Source organism: Dromaius novaehollandiae, chromosome 9 (genome assembly GCF_036370855.1).
Source record: "Dromaius novaehollandiae isolate bDroNov1 chromosome 9, bDroNov1.hap1, whole genome shotgun sequence".
Taxonomy (NCBI): Eukaryota; Metazoa; Chordata; class Aves; order Casuariiformes; family Dromaiidae; genus Dromaius; species Dromaius novaehollandiae.
This window is the reverse complement of record NC_088106.1, coordinates 25,412,408-25,432,971: the sequence shown is the minus strand read 5'-3', so window position 1 is coordinate 25,432,971 and position 20,564 is coordinate 25,412,408. Positions and strand designations below refer to the sequence as shown.

Here is a 20,564-nt window from a genome sequence, read left to right as displayed (position 1 = left end):
AAACAACAGAGGGCACCAAAGATTCATCAGTCCCAAAAAAGGAGCCAATAAATGAAGCACTTTTGGGGAACAGCAGTTCATTGCTTTATATCCGTGCTACCAGAGCTGCCAGCAACAGGCTCACCCGGCAGCCGTGCTCTGCGCGACGCGGCTCCAGCTCTGGCGGGCTTTCCCTCCGACTCGCCAGTCAGCCCTGCAGCTTCTCCAGAGGAAGACACCCCTCACACAGCGGCCGGCCAGAAGCAGGTAACTTTCATTTCTTTCCGCAGCTGTGCATGGCAGCGTGCTCTGCTCACTCCATCCCGGCGCGTTTCTTCACTTGGCAGCTGAAGTCTGTCTATCTTTCAGCACCAGTCGAGCCGCAGCTGCACAGACGCTTCGCTTTCCTGCCACTCTCACATGTCATGCCACGCTGCTTTGCAACTGCACCAGTCCCTGGAGGGGTTTCCGTCCTCCTTCGGTTACGCACCCCTGCTCCTGCTCCTGGGCACGCGGCCGGCCGGGGCCTCGGCACTCGCGGCATCCTCTGCGCGCGCAGCATTCCCGGAGGGCGACTGCCGAGGGCTGCGGGACCCGAGCGCTGGGACGCCCAGCAACACCCACGGGGCCCGGCTGCTCCTCTCCAACAAGCGCAGGGAGAGCGACATAAATGTACAGACTGACTTTTGCACTGAGTATTGACAGTGGTAGGCTGGCAGAGAAAGGCTGTCGGTTTACGTGATGCTACAGTAAAGCTAAGGACCAGTAAGGCTAAAAGGTCAGAAGAGGCAGGGCTCTGGCTTTCTATTAGTTCCTCCTCTAAATTCCACCCTAAAAATTGCCTTACCCCTGTATGCCAGGAATACCCCAAGAGCTCTGATGCCAGGGCAGGTGCTGAGCTTTTCTCCACAGCTGCTGGATCTGACTCACTATCCCAGGCACTAAAAACACGTCACCTCATTCACACAGTCAGACAGTTTTTCTGCAGTTTAGATATGGATGCTTAGAAGCCACTGACTTATAAGGTAATGTATTTATAAGGGATTGTAAGAATCCGGGAGTTTTCTTTCCCTGTCTTACTGTAAACACTTCCTAATGAGCTGCAGTCTGATTCATCTCAGCCTCATTGCTGTAGGCCAATGCTCTCAGATATTTAAAGAAATACCAGGAGGCCATCCAAATTCTTGGATTCAGGTTTTTTTGCTCTGGCAACATTTTGGCTTCCCACATTTGCAGGTAGAGACTGGGCACCTGTTTTCATTTTCTCTTTTCCCTTTTGAGGCCTTTTTCCTGCCGGAGCACCGAGCGGGCGAGCCCCTGGCAGCAGGGACCCGGGCTTCACTGCCACCCCCTGCCCCCTGGGCCAGCCTGCCCACATCAGGCACGCATCTGCTAGCTCGCATTTCCTAAGCCCCACCGAGGCATTTCCACAGCCCTCCTATGAGTAAGGCCATCTGATTTACCCTGTGACCGGACAGGACGGAGGCCTGTGCGTGACCAGGACAAGCTGGCCATGGCCCCCATTAAGCCTCCCTCACTGTCGGGCAGGCTGCTGCAAGGGCATCATGTTGGGGGCTATTTCCCTGGGCACCGCCAAGGCCATGCACTCCACCTGTCCCAATGAAGGGGCGGATGTCCCACCCTTCACCAGCCCCAGCACTGCACAGCTGTAAGGAAGAAACCAGAAAAGTGCCAAGGGGCAGCTTTGGCAGCATGGCAAAGGTCTTTTGAGGGCAAAGCGGGGGAGATATGCATGCTGGCTAAGGATAAAAATGAGGTGTGAACCCATCGGGCTGATGCTAAAAGGAGAGAACTAGTGGATCTATGATTACCTTAGCAGTGGCAAAGATAAGGGACCACAGAACAATCATTCTCCTTTCGAGACTCTTTCCTATAACCATAGTTTTGCAAACTGAGGCTGCAGGAAAGGAAAGCCAGGCCCATGATTTGAGACATGGTATTAACCAAGCAATATCTGCATGAGGAGTTTGCTCCCCAGCCCCTCGGTTTTTATGATTAGCTGCTCATGATGCAATCATGCCACTTAAATGGGTGAGCAACGAATTGCGATGGCAAGCAACCAAGAGGGCTTGCCAGGGCTCCTACCTTGTCATGGAAAAGAGGGGGTTGGTCACTACCAAAGCTGCTGCCTGAGGCAGAGCAGTAGCTGAGGGAGAGGTCTGGGCATGAGGCCACAAACTAGAAAAGGTTATACAGGAGGATGCACGTGTCCCTTGACAGTTTGGGGCATCTAGAGATTTTTTTAAAAAAGAAGGAAAACCAGGACACAGCAAGTATGAGGTCTAAGCACCAGCAAGACTCAGTGCTGGACGAACTGTCTGCTCGCTCCATCTTACACCTCTGTGTCCTCCTCTTGCAGTGACAGCTCAGCATGGTGAACTGCTCCCAAAGCAATGACACGATGCCGGATGGCGTCCTGCTTTTTCAGCTGATTATCTACATCCCGGTTCTCACCTTCGGAGTCCTGCTGAACACAATTGCCCTCTGGATCTTCTGCTGCAAACTGAAGAGTTGGACCGAGACCAGAGTATACATAATGAACCTGATGGTCGCTGACTGTTTCCTGCTCTTCGCTCTGCCTTTCCTGATATATTTTCACCAGCAACAGCACCCCACAGGCAAGCTTTGTTTCACCATACAGTGTATATATTTTACAAACATGCCTATGAGCATCCTCATCATCACGATGATTGCAATCGACCGATACATTGCAATAAAGTTCCCTCTAAAAGCAAAGACTCTTAGATCCCCGCTGAAATCAGCGTCTATCTGTGGACTTCTATGGATAACACTCTTTATATATGCCTACTTCCATCCAGCGTTTGAAGAAGGGCAGGAACAATTTTGCTTTCAGAAAAGAACTGTTCAGCCTAAATATTCAACATTACTCTCCCTTTTCTTTGGGTATTTTATTCCCTTGGGGATTGTGATTTTTTGTTCAGTGGAAGTCATCAAATGTCTCAAAAAGAAGATGTCCACAAGTCCTCATGAGACAAAGTTAATCCAGAAAGCGCTCCACATTGTTTCTGTGAATCTGTGTGTGTTCATTATATGCTTTTTACCTCTCTACACTGTACTGCTCTTGGGGTTTGCAGTGGACGTTGCCGGAGCCTGTTCTCTGATCCCAAATGTTAGAGTCTCTATTCATATCTTTGCATGTTTAGCAAATGCTAACTGCTGTTTGGATGCTTTTTGCTATTACTTTGCAGCCAAGGAATTTCAGGAAACTTCCTCTCTGCCCCTGCCTTGTATTTTCTTGAGGTCTAGGATGAATCAAAGTGAAGAGTCACAGCAACCCACAGATCAAGTCATGACATAAGAAAGCTGTAGCACACCATCAGTGTCGATCCCATCCCATTCTTAAGAGCCACTGTCTTGCTGAAGTTTTGAGGGAATGGGACCACCTACAATATCTGTAATCTTTGTGGGTATGGGCATAACTGCAAAAAGAATCAATATCCTCAAAGGGGGGCCGTTGCTGACTTTACTTTTGTTCTTCTGACCTCGGTGATTGAATACAGCTCTGGCTATTGTCTCAGATAGTTGTATCTCAGATCAGGTTCAAGTGTTTCCTCTTCAAGAGGGAGATTCACATGGCATGGAAAGTAGATAAGGTTGTTGTTTTGGTCATGCACTCATTCATATGTATAACATATGCAGGCAGGTAAACAAGAGGAACTGAGCTCCCTTTCAGCAATGCACAAATCCATTTCTAGTACTTTAATATATACGGTCATATTTTTTTAAAAAAAATGCCACTGTACTACAATGCAAAGCCTAATAGATCTGTACTGCTCACATTAAAGGATTTGCCTGTGCAGTGGTAGTTTCTTGCCAACCAATATATTTCTGATGCCATCAGAATTTAGCTATTTCTGTGTGCTGAATAAACTGCCGGAGTCAGAAAATGGTATGAGAATATTGCCCATTCCTGCCACGTAACATTTGTATTAGCCTGGGGCAATGCTCTGACATTTCTAAGACTAAAATCATTGTGAGTATAAATAAGGGCATTACTGCACGGAAAAAAAAAAAACAAAAAAAACAAGCTATGCCCAGTATTATCGACCATACAACAAATATTTAGTAGCACCACATAGCATTGTACCTAGCAAGTATAAGGCTGTGAAGACCTGCTCTGACTCAGCTGGTCACTGTAAACCCTGGTGACAAGATTGTTGCTGTTCTTGAAAGGGGTCGAATCTCGTGTCCTGTCTGGTGAGAGGTGGTTGTTTCTGCCTGGGCTGTGCCAGCTTCACTGCTGTTAGAGGAAGACATCAGTGAGCAACGCAAGCAGACGCATCTCCAGTCCCACCCTCGCTATCTAGGAACAGCGCTCGTGGATATTTACTGGTGGGGTAAGGCAGAGACTGGGCAGACCCACAGCTGAGGGTTTCTTGGAGCCACCCTGCGTGACGAAGCATTCCTTCAGATTGGGGCTTGTGGCAGTGCCTTTTGGATGCCTGGGAGGACAGTAGAAGGAGTGAGGCCCGCAGCTTTGACCCTGATCTTGGGCTGTCATCACGATTGCTTCCCTGGGCCCAGAGTGGCTTCCCAGAAGATGCCTCCATGAGCGGGGCTCCCAGGCTCCCTGCCCTGGCAGAAGGCTGTGTCCCATGCATCCCTGCTGGCTCACTGCCCAACTGAGCGCACCGGGCTCATGGTAGGGGCAAGTACCCTGTCACAGAGCTCATTTTGAGGCATTTAACTCTTTTCATGCATTACATGGGGAGCCTTGATCTATCCTAGGCGGACCCCAGACCAGGCACCTATTTTAAAGCCTGGTTTTCTGAGTACTTAAATCCTTTATAATATCTGTGCTTGCTGACTCTGCACCAAGAATCACTTCCCTCCCTGCAGGGAAGCGACAGCAGAGCAGCTCAAAACAGTTAAGCCACAACGTAACACAAAGTGAGCTCCCGGTGCAGCGGAAGGAAGTGAACTACATATAAACCTGGTCTGAGGCAAGGGTTAGCGTCTAATTGCTGAAACTGAAGAGTAACCAGCCGCTGGTTGGTTGCTGTGAATCCCTTGTAGCATCACCTGGAGGAAGGACTCACCTTAAAGTCATTTCTTCTATATTTGGTACCTTAAAGTCATTTCTTCTATATTTGGTGACAGCAGACTAGCAGGTAACATTTACATCTGTTTATGCTTTAGTTACACCAACTGCTGTTTCTGCAATGCCAAATTTTCCCCTCTTAGCTAGTATTTATTAACATATACTTCAAATACTACATATAGAGAGACAGACATATGCACACACTTTTGCTGGTATTTTTAAGCTACTGTTAAGCTACACTGAGAATAAAGGGAAAAGTCAGTTATAGGATTTTGATTTGATAAAGTCAAGAGATGGTGGCCACACACATATTTGTTTCACACACACGCCACCATTTGCATCGATTTTCTGGGTCTCCTATGCCGTGTTTCATTGTGGTTCCCCTGCGTCCATGACGGGAAACCCCAGTAGGGTGGAGGCTATTAGAGCAAGGTGTCTGCAGCTGTCACTGCGTTTGCGGGCCCACGACCATCTCCATCCACACTGCATAAACGCCACCGCGCAGGTGGGAGATGCCAAGTGCCTGGGGCAGAGAGGGGGCATGGATGTCTGCCCTTCCCAGGCCCTGAGGCGTGCTCTCCCAGGTGGGAGCCATCCTTTGCCTGCCCTGCGGTGCTGCAGGTGTGGGTGAAGGTACATCCCAGGCCCCAGCACCCTCCATGGTGGGTCCTGCGTCACCTTGGCACTGCTCAGAGTGCTGCCCTGCATGCAGACCACCCTGGGAAGGATCCCACCACCCTTCGGCCATCCCTGTCTTACCACCCTCATCGCCCCTCTTGCCCTGTGAAAAGATTGTGGGCATTCAAAGAGGACTACCAAAACTAGCCACCATGGTGGTGGCGGCACAGCTTACCTCTGTGGCTGCTTTTCCAAAAGCCCCAGGTCCTCCTGCCCTGCCATCCTCTGCCCAAACACGCACCAGCAGGGTTTGGGGCTAGCATCGCTCTTCTGGCCCCAAGGGTTTACTCTCCCCCCACTGCCAGGGCACCTTTCTAGTTACTGTTCACAGAAAGTAATAAGAAACTGCAGACTGGCTTTAAAAAGCAACAAAGCCTTGGCCTACCCACATGGCCTGTGAAACAGATGGCTGCATTTACTCAGTGTGCTCCAAAACCGCATAAAACTAATACACGACAGACCCAGATTTGAGGGGGAGGGTAAGGAGCAGCTTTAAGCCTACCAGCTCCAGCCTTCCCCTATGATTTTGTTTTGAGCACTGAACTGTGAACCTTCTGCTCCCACCATCATCCCCAGCCCTGAGGCTGGACCCTTTTCCAGGCCAGCAGCCCGGCAGAGGCAGCACAAGCAGAGCAAATTCACCCTGCAGAGCTCGAGGGAAACACCTGGATTTCCCTCACGAGAAATCAAACCTGAATTCTTCCAAAGGCCAAGTGCAGCCAGGTTGGAAGGCAGCAGAGAAGGTCATTTACAAACCACCTAGGTGTGACTTTTGTCCAAACACAATCGCTGAGGAGGACTTCTCTGTCAGGTCTCATGTGCAGGGCCCTTGGTATCATCCCATGGCATTTGCTGGAGTGCAGGACCTGGTCATGAGCTGGCCCAGCATTGCCAGGGAACAAGGACACAAATGCTGGCGTCATTTTATGCAAGCTATATACCTTTACCTGTGGAGACTGGGCATGTCAGTCCTTTATTTCACAGTTCAGCAGCAGATGACATGCTTGAGGATATGGTATGCATTAGCAATACCACAACCTCAGGTAGGACATGGGCTAAAACAGTCTATCATTAACAGTCAAACACCGAAAAAAATAACATGGGACAATCACCAGACTTACTCTGTAATTCAGGGTGTTTTTATATAATATCCTTCTAGTAGCACATATTGGCCCTTTAAGACGACTATCAGAGGACACATGCAGGACGAGAACAGTTTATTCCAGATGTACAGGTGGCAAAGCTCTAAATAATGAAGTAGGAAATGATCTTGTGGCTTTGCTCAATGGTGATGAGAATAGCTTAGAAAAGAAATAGAAAACAGGATTTTCAGCTCTAATGGGCAGGGCAACATCAAGTACAAATAATGTGTCAGATTTAGATGGGATCTCCAGGTGCTACTGTTAATCTTTCCATGAAATCACTAGCTTCACAGAGCATCTGAGCAGCATAAGTGAGTCAGAGGTTATAAAATACCGTTCTCCCCTGTTAGTAGCAGATCATGGATTTGAGGCAATATCTCAGGATGGTTAGTGTTTCAGCCCTGCAAATCTAAGTAGGATAAAGACAGTCAAACCAACATCAGATACAATCGGAGTCAATCTGTTATTCAAATTCACATAAATGCTGAAATCAAGCTCTCTGGAGAGAGACCATTAGACTAACCGCAGGGGCCAACACAAAGGTCTGTAACTTGTCTCCAGTAATAAACCACCAGCAATTTGCTTCTCCAGCAAAGATGTACTAAGCGGCAGTCATGCAGTGATACTTCCTTTGAATATGTTCCTGGCAGCCAGGGCCTTGTAGCTTGGAGGCATCTGGAGTCAGGTAGTGGGTTTTTTTCTCTTCAGCACTTTTCTGTGATTTTTTCCTTTCATTGCTTTCAGTTGCTCTAAATGCCTGTAAAACTTATAAACTACAATATCCTGGGGCAAGGAATCACTGCAGCCTAACTGTGGCCTGTGCTTAAAAGTATGTCTTTCTACCCATTTGCTACCAGCACATGCTGAAAACCACTGTCTAAACACTGGCCAACAATGTTAAGAAAAGACAATTCCCGTCACAGAAAGTACTCACCATCCAGAAGAACGATTAGATCTGATCTGCTTCGTGTCACTTTCCTTTTGCAGAAGTCCCATCATGGTGGAAGCTGCAGGGAGCAAGAGCAGCACAAAAATGGATGAAATTTCTCAAGTAAACCATTTCATTAAGCAAACCATTTATGTCCCAGTTTTCTTCTTTGGACTATTATTTAATGTTCTGGCTTTATGGGTATTTCACTGCAAGCAGAGCAAATGGACAGAGACAAGGGTGTACAGGACCAGCTTAATCATTACAGACTTGTTTGCTCTTCGTTTTGCCCTTCAAAGTCTCTTTTCAAAGACAGGAAAAGATGCAAGACAAATATTGCTTGATCTTAAAAACCATCTATTACCTAAGCAAAGTCGCAAGTATCTGTGTCGTCACCCTCATGGCTGTTAACAAATACTTTGCAATTAACTAGCCTCTGAGAGCAAAAGGCTTAATGTCCCCTTTAGCCTCTGTTCTCGTTTGTACTGTGCTGTCGATCTTCACGACAAGCATCACTTACGTGTTTAGGCAAATGGTGTTCAATAAGAAAAAAGACTTCTCTTTCTGAAAACAGTCCAAAGGGCCATCAAAAACACTTCTGGTCCTGGGATCCCCTTCTGAAATGTTTTATCCCATTGGTTATAACGAGTGCTTGCACCATACAGATTATTATGAAGCTTGTGAAAAAGACGAAGGTGTGTTCACATGCTGTACAGTTAACTCAGAAAGCTAACAACATTATTTCCAAACCCTTGTTGTGTTTATAATGTTTTCTCCATGTTAACATGGGGCACCTTCTCTGATTCACAAGAGACTCCAACAAGGTTGGCTGCTCTGAAATACACATCATTAACACTTTTGTGCATGTGGCCTCACTTATGGTAAATACTAACTGCTGTTGGGATGCCATTTGCTACTGTTTTGCAACAAAGGAATTTCAGAGCCCTTTCTTGTTACCCAAGTCTGTCCTTTTTTCAATCAAGGAAGGATCACAGGCTAGGTAATGTATTAAAATAAACAGCTGTGCTAAAAAATCTATAGCTAACATTATTACATATAACCAAGCTTCCTGCATATAGAGCTGTATGAAATTATTGTTTTTTGCTTGTAGGAAGTATACTGAAGACTTCCACCATTCATGTTCTAAATTCAAAAAATTAAGTGTTCCTTCTGCTTGTTGTAAAAGGGAAAGTTTCATAAAAAAGACAATACTTCACACTCCCTGCTGTCATTAAGAAATTTTTTTTGAAATTTGTACTAAATGCTGCAAAAGCCAAACAAAATCAAACATTCTTTCAGGAGCAAAAATAAAGCTATCTCATGGTAATACATCTTTAAGAAAATATTCATTTATTACCACTGTACATCAGAGTCCTCTATTATCAATGCTTAAGATATACTGGAGATTTTGAGAGCTGACGCTTAGCCACTGTGATATAAGATCTGCCTCACAATAGGATATTTATACTGCAGCTGAAAGCTGAGCAAGAAACTCCTGATAATCTGAAGAACTATCATGATGATATTTGTACTGCCTTTAACAAAAATTATGATCTGGTTTCCATGCCAAGTTATGATCACATTTAGGACTCATTTCTGACACCTTTCTTTAGTCCGAACAACACCTCATCTCCCTGAGTGCTCCCAGTAACTGGGAGGGCATCTGGACCACAGTAAACTACCAGCCACCATACAGCACTGGAATAGCAAGCCGTAAGGATTACCACACGGTCATCCACACATCTTTCCCATTCCCCAGCCCTTGATTCTGGCTAAGGATAGTGGTAATCAGTAGCCCCAGTCTGTCCGCACCCCCAACAGGCAGAGCTGGCACTTTGTTAAACTTCTTGTAAAATCTAAAGTGAACGGAAGCTTATAACTAGACACTGTATTTTTTGTGCAAACAATAAATGTTCTTTTGCCTGAAGAAAAACACAATAGAAGCAGTGGGAAAAGTATGCAAACTGCTCTTACCCTGTAAAGGGATGTCCACTGAAGTCAGCAAAAGCCCTTTGCACCATGCCTTGCTGGGGAAGGACTCTTGACTTCATTTGTGGATTTTCTGCTCCTTATCACAGTGTCCCATGTAGCTTTTGAACACCTGTTTGGTCCAGTGAGACCACACACTCTTTAATTAAATTTAAAAACCTATTTGAAAAATGTGGGGGTCCATATTGTCCTCCACTGTGCTTCTGAGCTTCTGCCTTGCTCTCTCATTCCTAAGAGGCTACCACTCCTGGCAAAACCTAGAAAAGGGGTCAAAATAGGAAATGAAAAGCCAGAAGCACCCAAATGGAGGCAGGGTGGGGGAAGAAGGGGCCTTTGGGGTGGCTGCAGTCTCAAATTGTTGACTGGCTCTGACCCTGCCCTACTGTGTGCAGGTTGATCCGGACCCAACACCTGGCTTTGCACCCTGTCTGCACAGTTAGATTCCCATTTTACCTAGACCCTCCTACTCATGGCCACTAATTCTGACACCTAAGTTCACATAGACATTTAGGATTCTGAGCCCCACTCACTTAGGATCCAGTGGTTTTCCAGGGTACTGCACACATGCATCTTTCCGCGAACTGCTTTGAACTGGCTATACCTAAACACCTGTATCCTCTACAGATGCATAAACTGAGATGCATAAACTGAGATGCATAAACTTAGCTATTTCAGGCCAAAAGCCACAAAACCACTGCATTCTCTGTTAACATTTAAGCCAGATATAATCTCCCTGTCCTTTAGAAGAAAGAGGTACTAACAATGATCTAATCTCTACGTGAGCAAATTGCTGCTGCAGTCAACATTCAGGCTTGAGAAAAAAAAAAACAACCAAAAGCCTACACAGTAATCTAGAACCTTATTTCTAAGGAACTGGCCATCTGTTTCAGCATTTGTGTTCCCTCCGAGCAGGGAGGGTAGTGGCTGGCATTAAATAGTACCTTGGCATTTGCAGGCATTCTGGCAGGCCTGAAATCTGAATTCTCACCATAGGATTTGGGTCCACCACTGCTCCTCTCCCCACGGACCGAAGGACAGATATTGTGCAATTCTGCATTTTAGCAAGTCAGGTGCTGTTTTCAGCTTTTGGAAGCATCTCCGAGTTCTTGTTTTCTCGGTGCAGCACAATCACTCCAAACACAAGCATTGCCCAACTGTTTCCAAGGGTCTCTGCAAGCACACAAGGGAGCGAAAGTTAAATGAAGTTTAAGCCTTGCCACTCCCTCCTAGTCTGCTTGCACAGCAATGCCCGGGGTGATCACTTTGGGGCTGCTGCTGCAGGCCCTTACCCTGGTGTTGGCTAAAGCACAGACAACCCTGGCTGTGCTTTCTCTGTCACAGTTCAGTTCCCCCGGCAGCGCTGAGGCTTTGTGAAAGAGGATCAAGCTGGAAGAAAGGAAAAGGGGAAACAGTCTTAGCTGCTAGGATTTGCTCACAGTTTAAAGTTCGTGCAAATTGGACTAAAACTGCCATTTCGCAGGCTTTCCATCCTAAAATAGGACTAATGCGTTCTGCTTTCAGACCCATAGTTTCGTTTTGGTCAAGATCTGTTGTTACAACATCACTTCTTCCCATGAGAACGCCAGGAAAAAAAACGCACACAGAGCAGAGGCACTGCGGAGCCCCAAAACACCACAGGGCAACACGGTGCCTCGCACCTCCCTTGCATGTGTGGGCAGGATGCCAATACCTCTCTCGCCTCTCTGGAGACCCTCAGACATGCCAGCAGCTACCACATGGCTCTCTGAGCGATGCTCATCAGAAACCAGACCAAAGCGAGCGGTGCCGGCAGTCTGGCTCAGCCTCCTGCTCTGCGGCCTCCAGCGCGAGCAGGATGCGGTCTCGGGGCTGCAGAGCAGACAGGGACCTTCCCTAGGAGTAGAGGGCGGCCAGGAGCCCGTCCAACCCAAGGTGTTACAGCTGTCCATGGTCTGTGCCAGCAGCATGGGAAAGACTTGCGGGAAGGGCTCTCTTTGGCTGAGAAAACCTTAAGCAGGGCATCAGGTAGAGCTTACAAGGAAAGGAAAGAATAGAATGATTGTGCAGTACAGAAATTAGTCTTCAAGATCAAGACATGCGAAGGTCAAGTGGCTCTAAGCAAAAATCAGGCTGATGGATACTGAAACTGTTAGCATTAAATCTAAAACTTACAAAATCTAAACCTTAAATCTAAAACTTACAAATACACACAAATCACAAGCAAGGAATTGAGACTACCTCATACTGCTGCTGATGCATATGACACTGTGCAGGTATGCCCTAAGAACTATCTCACTACTTTGCCATGGCTTTCAGTAAGGATGAGGAACTTGAGAAGCCCAGAATTTTAGAGGAACAGGCACAGGAAACTTCATGCCAGAAAACAAGGTTTTTAAGGAAGTCAGCCAGGATAGGGGTGGAGGGCAGAGACCAGCAAATGTGGTACCTTCTCTCAGAAGGGGCAGAAAGGGAATGGTCTGGCCAGTCACAACTCTGCTACACTCAGATCTGGAAATTTCAAAATTTTACAAGTCTGAAGTAAATTAAACAAGTAAGAATGAATAAAAAGGCAAAAGTAACTGGTGCTTTAGTTTCCAGGAGTATTTTGCCTCACTGGCTTCTTTCACTAAGAAAACTGCTTTTCCAGGAGAAGTGTGATAGGCATTGGCGTCAGCAAGGCCTCTGAATTACTGCTCTACAGGTGACGTCCTTGTAAGGAGGGAGCTGTGGAGGATGGGAGAGCAGTTACAGAGGGGACTGGCTAAAAGTGCAGATTCCCCAACGGTCCTTTGCAGCACCCCGTGAGCTGTAATGCACTTTGTACAGTCACTGTTACTCAGATGGTCTTGGAGGCCACAAAACAATCCCCTCCAGAGAGCTGCCAGGCAAGCGAGTAAGAAAAAGCTAACTCTGCAACAGTGAAAGTGTCATCTGCCACAATGCTCACAAGGCTAAGGCAGGCTGAAAACTGCAACAGCAGGAGGAAATACCAAATGAGCATCAACTGTCCGTGGCAGATATGATAAAACCTGTGATTGGATGGAGGAAATGGGCTGCGAGCAGCCACCAGAGCCTATAGAAGGTGACTGGTGAGGAGTCGGGGCGGAGAAAACACAAGAAAGAGGATCCTGACCTAGCAGCATCAAGGAACCAGACATGAACCCAAAAAACAACACCAGAGCCTGGACTCCCCTACAGAGACATGTAAGTTCTCATCAAATACCAATTAATCATAGTTTTGCCTACCCGTACCAGATATTGAGTTATTCTCATGCATCCTGGTAAACCTGCTGATAACAGCTCCATGCTTTGCAACTGGGGACACTGCGTTTGTCCCTCTGTTGAAGTCTCACTGGGCCGACAGGGAGATGTAGCACCCCTGAGCTGGGGTACAGCACCTAGCTGTGAACAGGATGCATCGCGCTGGACAGATGCTACGAGCTGAGCAACCTCCAGGCTCGATTTTGACTCAGGTCGTGGTTAATGTTGGTAGCAATGGCCTTGGCATAGACATTAGAAGTGCATATGGAGCACTTAAAGATGATAGAAAGCAGAGAAGTGCTTTCTGCACAGTGGTGATTCTGTCAAAATCTAGGAACTGGATGACTTTGAAAACTTAAGTACTAATAAGAATTGTGACATGGAAATAATGGTAGGTGGCTGTCAAGCATCTGAGTGTACTGACAGATCAGTAACTACCTATAAGCCAATATGAAGCCACAAGAATGGTGAAAGTAGTCTCTGAAAACATCAGGAGAGGTATTTAAGCTCAGCACTGTACTGACTATATACTGGCCAGGAGGTAATCTCAACGGCCCGGCTGCAATGTGCAGAAAGATGACACACTGACACTCTTAAAGCTGCTCTAAGATGAACTGGAAAATGGAAAGTGGACATGTGTTTGCCCAAGACAGCACTGCAAGGTACTAAAAGTAGGATCTATGGAGCACGTTGGCCAACTCTTTCGAGCTCTTCTTTACGAATGGGTTGCAATGGAAGGCTAAGGGGAGGGAAGGCATCAGCCTTTTTGAACAGAAAAAGGTAGACAAAAGGTAGAGAGCAAAGAAAAGCATAAACCCAGCCCACACTTTGAGTGATGCCGACAGTTCTGTTACAAAAGATGTTTTTTTGCACCTAGACCTGCAGGGCCATCAGCTGAGCTCCTGCGCTGATGCCACCGTGCTTCGCTTTAAGAGACTCACCACGGCAATGGGAAGTGCCCTTGTACAGGGCACTGGCAAGGCCTCCTCCGGAGCCATGGTCCACCATGCTCAAGATCAAACTCATACAGAGCAAGGACCTTTGAGACCTTAGGTAGGAGAGGATAGCCAAAAAAAAAAAAAGCTGTGGGAAAGCGAGATCAGATGGCAGCATAGTCTGGAAGAACTTTTTAGAGAGAGCTATTTAATGTGAGCAACAACACTGGTAAAAGCCTAAATAATCTGTCAATGAGGAAGGCAGAAAAATGTGAAGATGGTTCCTTACCTGGAGATTCTGGAGGAGCCTCTGACCAGCAGGCATTTGAAGCCCAGAGAGCATTTGCTAAGTGATGACAAACACGTGAGGTGGCACGGAGAGCGACTAAAGTCAAGAATTCACAAGGTCACAGGGTCACGGGTCCCACATTTTCTCAGAATTGCTAGCTTATGGGTACTATGGAAGATGAGAAAACTACTGTGATTCAGATTGAAACTCAGTTATGAACGACGCTAAACTGCCTGCAAACCACGGCCCTCACTTCTCCAACAGCTCTGCGAAGAGGACCTGGGGCCCAGCAGGGCTGCCTGTGCCCTGCGGCTCGGTGTGCTGATAGCAGGCAGCACACTTAGCTCCGGACCCAGCGCGCAGGGCAGCCAAGATGGCAGAGGATCTCAGGGAGCTCTTTGAGGCAAAGATTTGGTGCCAAACAACATACACAGTTTGGCTGGCAAGGAAGGTCAACGGCGATTACCCAGTGAAGTATAAGGCACTGGAAAATAAATCAAAAGAAAAAAATCAAAGTTGTTCGATCACCAGATAAACCGCTGCAAATATGCATGGCAGACAAGCATTTCACCTCTCCAGCAAGGCTACTTAAGGCTCCCCAATCAATAGGGGGTGGTACAAACCATGGCAGTGGTTATGGAAGAAGCTCAGCCCTGGGGAAATGCATTGAGGAGGGGCGGATGCTCTTTTTCAGCTAGCTTCGCTGCTGCCACAACTACAAAGAAATGGTCATCACTAAACAATTTCCTGGTCACATGCCAGGGAGCATCACTTGGAGGATTCATCCGTGCCTGTGTGACAGACTGAAGCGGGTCTGGAGGAACATTTAGTCTCTCAGAGGACAGCAAGCAAGCAGGTAATTCCTCGTGGCGATTTGCTGATCGGGTTATTCTAGCTCTGCGAGGCATTGCCTTTCCCTGCCCACAGTGGGATACTGAAATGGCGGTGGAGGAACAGATAGAAGGCTGGATCCAGCTTATTTTCAAAGGCTCAATTTGATGAGCCACAGTAGGCATGTTCTGGTGTTGGTTTACACTGCTTAAGAGCTGTCTTAGCCTTTGCTAAGTCTCCCTGTTGTCTGGTTATGATCTATACTGGTTTCTTCCAGGCTTATAATTCGTTCCTCCTATCCAAAACATGTGGGGACCAAAGCACAGAGCTGCTGCAGACATAGGCTGAAGTACATTTTTTTGCCTCCTGAGAGGTGGTGTCATGGCATGATTCTCTGGTAACATGATTTTCAAGGCTGCCCAAGAGCTGCAGCCATGGGATAGACTCCTTAGCACTGCCCTAGGGATTGCTTGCTCAGGATGCTTTAGAGCCTGGGGAAGCTGCACACATAGAGCCATTCCCCCCTTGCAGGAAAACTCTGCAGAGATCTCAGTCCTCACAGAGCTCTCCTGTCCTTGAAAAATTGCACCTAGAACATATCCCTACAGGAACAAGCAGAAGCAGCAGGGTAAACAGCAATATTGCCCTTAGATGTAGGATGAGAAAACCACCCCCTGGATCAGACACAGCTCACCATTTTATTTCACATGCCTACTGATCACATTTCTTGCCATGCAGTTGTTTTTTTCTTGGAATTTGGCAGATTGCTCTAATAGTTCTGAGACAGACTGACTTTCACAATCCTTGAACGGTCGGGTACAGCTCGCAGTACTCTGAGTCTTGCTGCACTAAATGCTACCACTAAGAATAAGATTAAATGATAGCTAATAATCATAAGAGATCTACTAATAATTGGCCTTATTCTAGTACGGAGAGATGCTTAGACAGAGCTCGGGACTGAAGGGGAGGACAGCTATTCCTTTGCAGCACATCTCCTGGAGCACGTTGAGTTGTTAGGATCCTGGCTGGCTTCTCCTGAGCACTACTAAAGCACCACTAGAAAGAGAGGGATAAGAGCTGGGTTTAGACATCCCCTTTCCACTACTGGGAAGATTGGCTAAAATAGCTCACGTAGCTCCCAGCTGCAGGATACCTGCTTCTTGCTGATCTGAGTTGGGTCCAAAACAAAGACCCAGGCTTTTTTCACTGCAGCCAGCCATCAGGAGTCTCTGCCTCTGCAAGTGACCCAGTAATAGTCCGCACTTTTCTCTCCTCCATGACTGACTCAGGCCATGTCCCTCTCCTTCCCCTTCCCACTGGATAACCCTGCAAACAGTACTGCCCTGCAGAGAAGGTCTCTGCCAATAGTCTTCACTGTCCATGAAGCACTGAGGCCCATGAGGCATCTGAAATACTCACCAGTACAGTCAAGAGTCTAGATTCTAATAGCTTTAATCTGCTTTTCCAGGAACCGTGACTCTTAATACCTCCAAAATGAACCACACCAGCTGCAATATCACAGCCTATGAAAACTTTCCGCTTGTCCAGCTCTGTGTTTACATCCCGGTTTTCCTTTCGGGCAGTGTGCTGAATGCACTGGCGCTGTGGGTGTTCTGCTGCAAACTCGGCAAGTGGACAGAAACTAGAGTGTACATGTCCAACTTAGCTCTGGCTGACTGCCTACTGCTCTTTACTTTGCCTTTTAAAATACTCTCCCATTTCTATCGACTGAAGGTGGATAGATGGTGTCTGTTTCTGGAAGGTGCCTATTTCATCAACCGTTTAATGAGCATCAGTGTAATCACTGTTGTAGCAGCTGACAGATATCTCACAATCAAGTATCCTTTGAAAGCCAAGATGCTGAGGTCTCCACTGAAGGCAGCTCTTGCCTCTGGATTTCTTTGGATAGTCATCATCTGCATGATATCCCTCATTAAAAAATTAGAGGCTCGAGAGCAAGGTGAACTTTGCTTTGAGAAGTTTTCCATAGAGCCCTCAGTGATCACATTATGTGCTATTATTGGAGGGTTTTTCATACCACTGATTATCTTGAGCTTTTGCTCCATACAAGTCATTGCAGAACTCACGAGAAAGAAAAATGAAAACCGTCACCAAGAAAAGTTAATCAAGAAGGCTGTCTACATTGTTTCTACAAATATGGCTGTGTTCATCCTATGCTTTTTGCCTCTTTACCTTGGGCATCTCCTTCGCTTTATAATGGACTCCACCAGCTCCAGCTGCTCTGCAATACAAAGGGTTAACAATTTTGTTCACCTCGCCTCAATCCTTGCAAACATGAACTGCTGCCTGGATGCCATTTGTTATTACTTTGTAAACAAGGAATTTAAAGAAGCATCTCCCAAGCTAGCAAAGTCCAGATCTGAAGCCAGTGAAGTAGCTGAAACTCAGCTCCCATGCCTAACACATTAGTGCAAAATACATGCAATACATGCTTTATACTTTCTATTTCCAGGTTCAACTGGGACTTAACAGCAGGTTTTCACACTTTCAGTCTCTGCATACACAACGTAAAGAGTGTGATGGAGGGACTTTCTGCTAATGGGAATGATTCAGACACACGAAAACTGGCACTGATTCTATCAACCATACCAGTCCAGATCCTGATGCAATGATCTAGGTGGCCACAGATAATTCTCTGCCTTATGCAAATTTGAGTAAAACGATAGTTTTTTACTGTAAAAAGGGTCTCTCATTTTCACTGAAAACCAAAGCAAGTACAGCCAGTGGCACAGCTTTTTTGTTTCACTTTGGAGAGTTTTTATGCAGCTGACAGAGAAACAGAGATTCTTTCTTCCAAATATCAAACAAGAAAAAAATCCTCAAACTGAAACCATTGCAGAAAAAAAAGGCGGATGTTTCTATAACTTGCAAATTTTGGGGGTCTTTGGCAGGTAATAAATGCTCAATCACAGTAGCGGAGGCACATTTATCCTGCTTTAGCCAAGTTTACAGCATCATTCATACCATGTAATAGCTGGAAATTTGTCATCAACTGCAATACAAGGTCTGAAGAATTTGAAATTGTACTGTACAAAAACTTTACCCTGAAATCATTTGAGTCGAATGGCATTACCATTACTATCCAAAAAGTTGGGGGGGATGATGAGAACTATGTATTAGGGGTCTCTTCAGTGTCATAAGGTAAAGACTTGCCTAAAGAATCAGCAAGGTATTACAAAGTATTCAATATAAATAAAGCCCTTTTACTGGCACAGAGTAGTCTCTTAATGAGTTAAATGGAAAAGGTTGTGGGTCATTATCAGGCCCAGTTTGCTGTCTGTCTCTGAGTGGGACAGCTCATCTCTCACGCTGTCCAAGAAAGGATAGGGGGTACAAGCTGCTACCCAGACTGGGATTTTCAAAGGCAGAGCAGCGCATGCTGTCCCACGATGTACTTACCCGCAAGCAGCTAGTAGGCAAAACAGCTAGCTAGCCACCTAGGTAATTACATTCAAACAGCACTCATGTCTAGCAGGGATGGGAATCACAAATTAGACACACACGTCCGCCCACATTTTCCTACCCCACGCTGGGTTTCCCAGCCCCATGCAGAGGGCCAGCGAGCAAGCCGCGGGTGCCAGTGCCAGCCCCCGTTGCGACACTGGCTGGGCGCAGAAGGAGGGATCTGGATAGCTTCACAGATTCAAGCCTGGCTGCTATGAGTGAATTCGCTCATTCAAGGGGTAAGGAGGCCCATGCAGAAATGAGGAAGTCACTCAAGAAGACATGATGCTACAAGCAGCAAAAGAGCAGAGCTGCTTTATGCCCCCACGGGGGCAGAGACTGCCTGGCCATAGGGCACGCTGTCCCACAGTGAACACCACATGCCACCGAGGTAGGAGCAAGGCCCTGATGGCATCTCTGGGGAAGTGAGATGCAGGCTTCTTGCCTGCCAAAGACTCAGAAAAAAATGCTCTGTCATAATCAAATTATGAGAGTAGCATCTGCTCTTTGCTCACAACACAATGAGGAGTGGGAAAAGAAGTGGCTTTGATTACAAAAATAAAAGAAAAAAAAAGCTTTCTAAAGGAAGCTGGTTTCTTCCCTCCTCTACCCTTACATTTTCTTTGAAATGATCAAGGAAGCAACAAACAGCGCTTTGCATACAGAGATGGGTCTCTCTTCTCTCTATCCTTCAGCCTGAGGTACGGCATGGGTCTTGGCAGTGATTTCATACAGCTCAGCTTGGCAGAGTGAAGCCCAGTCACCTTTCCCAGCCGCATCTGCTGATACGTCTCCATTTCTATAGTAACATATGCATAAGATACCTTTGGCATATTAATTTGATGACTGCTCCCAAATTAGATTTGGATGCCTTTAAAATTTCCTGCCCTATGTGGGATTTGTGCCCTGAGGGAGCAGTGATTTGTGAGAAGATCAGCCTGATTGCCAGCACATCTCTTCTGCACCTCCAGCCTCACTGGCATCGGTAAAAGCACTACACAAAACAAAGAGCTATTTTAGATGTAGCAGGAAAACACTGTTTCTCCTCCAGTAACCACTAATTAAATGGGGTGGAGGGGGCACCAAGCTTCCTACAGCAAACCTTTTTTGCACAGATTCTGCTAACTTTGCTCACCCTGAGGTAGTGCCTTCCCATAGCAACGCATTCACCTAGAAATAAATGCCACGACCACTTGGCCAAAGATGGCCCAGCTTCCTGACCATACAAACCTCACACCAAACCCTCCATATAGCAGGCAGTCCTCAGGCCCTTACTGCAGCCTTCAGAGAGCCTCAGAGGCATTGCATTGCAGAGGGCTATGCTTCTTCAGTGCCAGCCAGCACTGGGCAGGGCTGCAACTGAGGCCAGGGGGAGCCCCGGCCACCGTGGACTGGATCTGGGCAGGTGCCCAGGGCGACGGGATGCTGCTCTGCAAGCACGAATGCACCTAGCAGCAACCCAAGAGCTGCTGTGAAATGAGGAGAGTGAGGGTAAAGAGGCAGGGGAGCATGTTTCACTCACAAAAAGGTATAACGAACCATCCTTCTGACGTAGGACCAAAACCTAAGTTCCTGACCATTTGAGCCAGGGAGTGGGGTCTACCAAGGTGCAGTTGTGGATAATCAGGGATTTGGCTGCATAATATATGACACAGGGACCAAGGGCATGATGAGGAGACCCTACTAGGCAGTTCTGCTTGTTTGCATTTTTTTTCCACCTGGAGCTTTGAGGTTGATTTGATAGAACTGTCCTTTGGCTTACTAACTCAGATGGCCAAGCTCTCCCACATCATACAGAGAAAAGCTAAATACTGCATTAAGCAGTGAGGAGGCAGCAGCAAACTACTATCTCCTGACATATCTGGTAGGCTTCACAACATCCAAGAGAGAAGGATGATCTGAGCATTTGCTAACAAGGCACCGATTCCTCCATCTCCTCCCTTCCACACAGGGGGGACGTCACTACTGTCTGAAAGTGAGCCAGCACTCTGCAACAGCAGATGAT

General features: G+C 46.8%; 2 protein-coding genes and 1 long non-coding RNA gene across 5 annotated transcripts in view; 2 read left to right on the top strand and 1 right to left on the bottom strand.

The window, feature by feature from the left end:
- Positions 1 to 34: 34 nt before the first annotated feature.
- Positions 35 to 3,872, top strand: LOC112988933 (G-protein coupled receptor 35-like). The gene is made up of 2 exons (XM_026109779.2): positions 35 to 246; positions 2,360 to 3,872. Exon 2 carries the CDS (start codon positions 2,372 to 2,374, stop codon positions 3,317 to 3,319), a length of 948 nt encoding a protein of 315 aa, XP_025965564.2. The 5' UTR covers positions 35 to 246; positions 2,360 to 2,371; the 3' UTR covers positions 3,320 to 3,872.
- Positions 3,873 to 6,940: 3,068 nt separating this feature from the next.
- The window catches only part of LOC135329226 (uncharacterized), a 31,522-nt gene continuing 17,898 nt past the window's right edge, over positions 6,941 to 20,564 (bottom strand). For both annotated transcript variants that reach the window (XR_010390596.1, XR_010390595.1), the window contains 4 exons: positions 11,089 to 11,185; positions 10,788 to 10,969; positions 7,817 to 7,889; positions 6,941 to 7,041 (listed from right to left, as the gene is read on the bottom strand). This is a non-coding gene — a long non-coding RNA (uncharacterized LOC135329226). The remainder of the gene's footprint in view (positions 7,042 to 7,816; positions 7,890 to 10,787; positions 10,970 to 11,088; positions 11,186 to 20,564) is intronic.
- On the top strand, positions 12,923 to 18,279 carry LOC112988935 (G-protein coupled receptor 35-like). 2 transcript variants are annotated; one of them, XM_026109781.2, is made up of 2 exons: positions 12,923 to 12,982; positions 16,563 to 18,279. In XM_026109781.2, the coding sequence occupies exon 2, from the start codon at positions 16,589 to 16,591 to the stop codon at positions 17,522 to 17,524; it is 936 nt and encodes a 311-aa protein (XP_025965566.2). In that variant the 5' UTR covers positions 12,923 to 12,982; positions 16,563 to 16,588; the 3' UTR covers positions 17,525 to 18,279. The 2 variants fall into 2 exon arrangements, with proteins under 2 accessions (XP_025965566.2, XP_025965567.2); XM_026109782.2 differs by lacking the exon at positions 12,923 to 12,982 and adding an exon at positions 14,905 to 15,119.

What these genes read in the sequence shown, in the direction of transcription:
- LOC112988933 (XM_026109779.2), top strand. Translation starts at nt 2,372, where the DNA reads ATGGTGAACTGCTCCCAAAGCAATGACACGATGCCGGATGGCGTCCTG.
- LOC112988935 (XM_026109781.2), top strand. Translation starts at nt 16,589, where the DNA reads ATGAACCACACCAGCTGCAATATCACAGCCTATGAAAACTTTCCGCTT.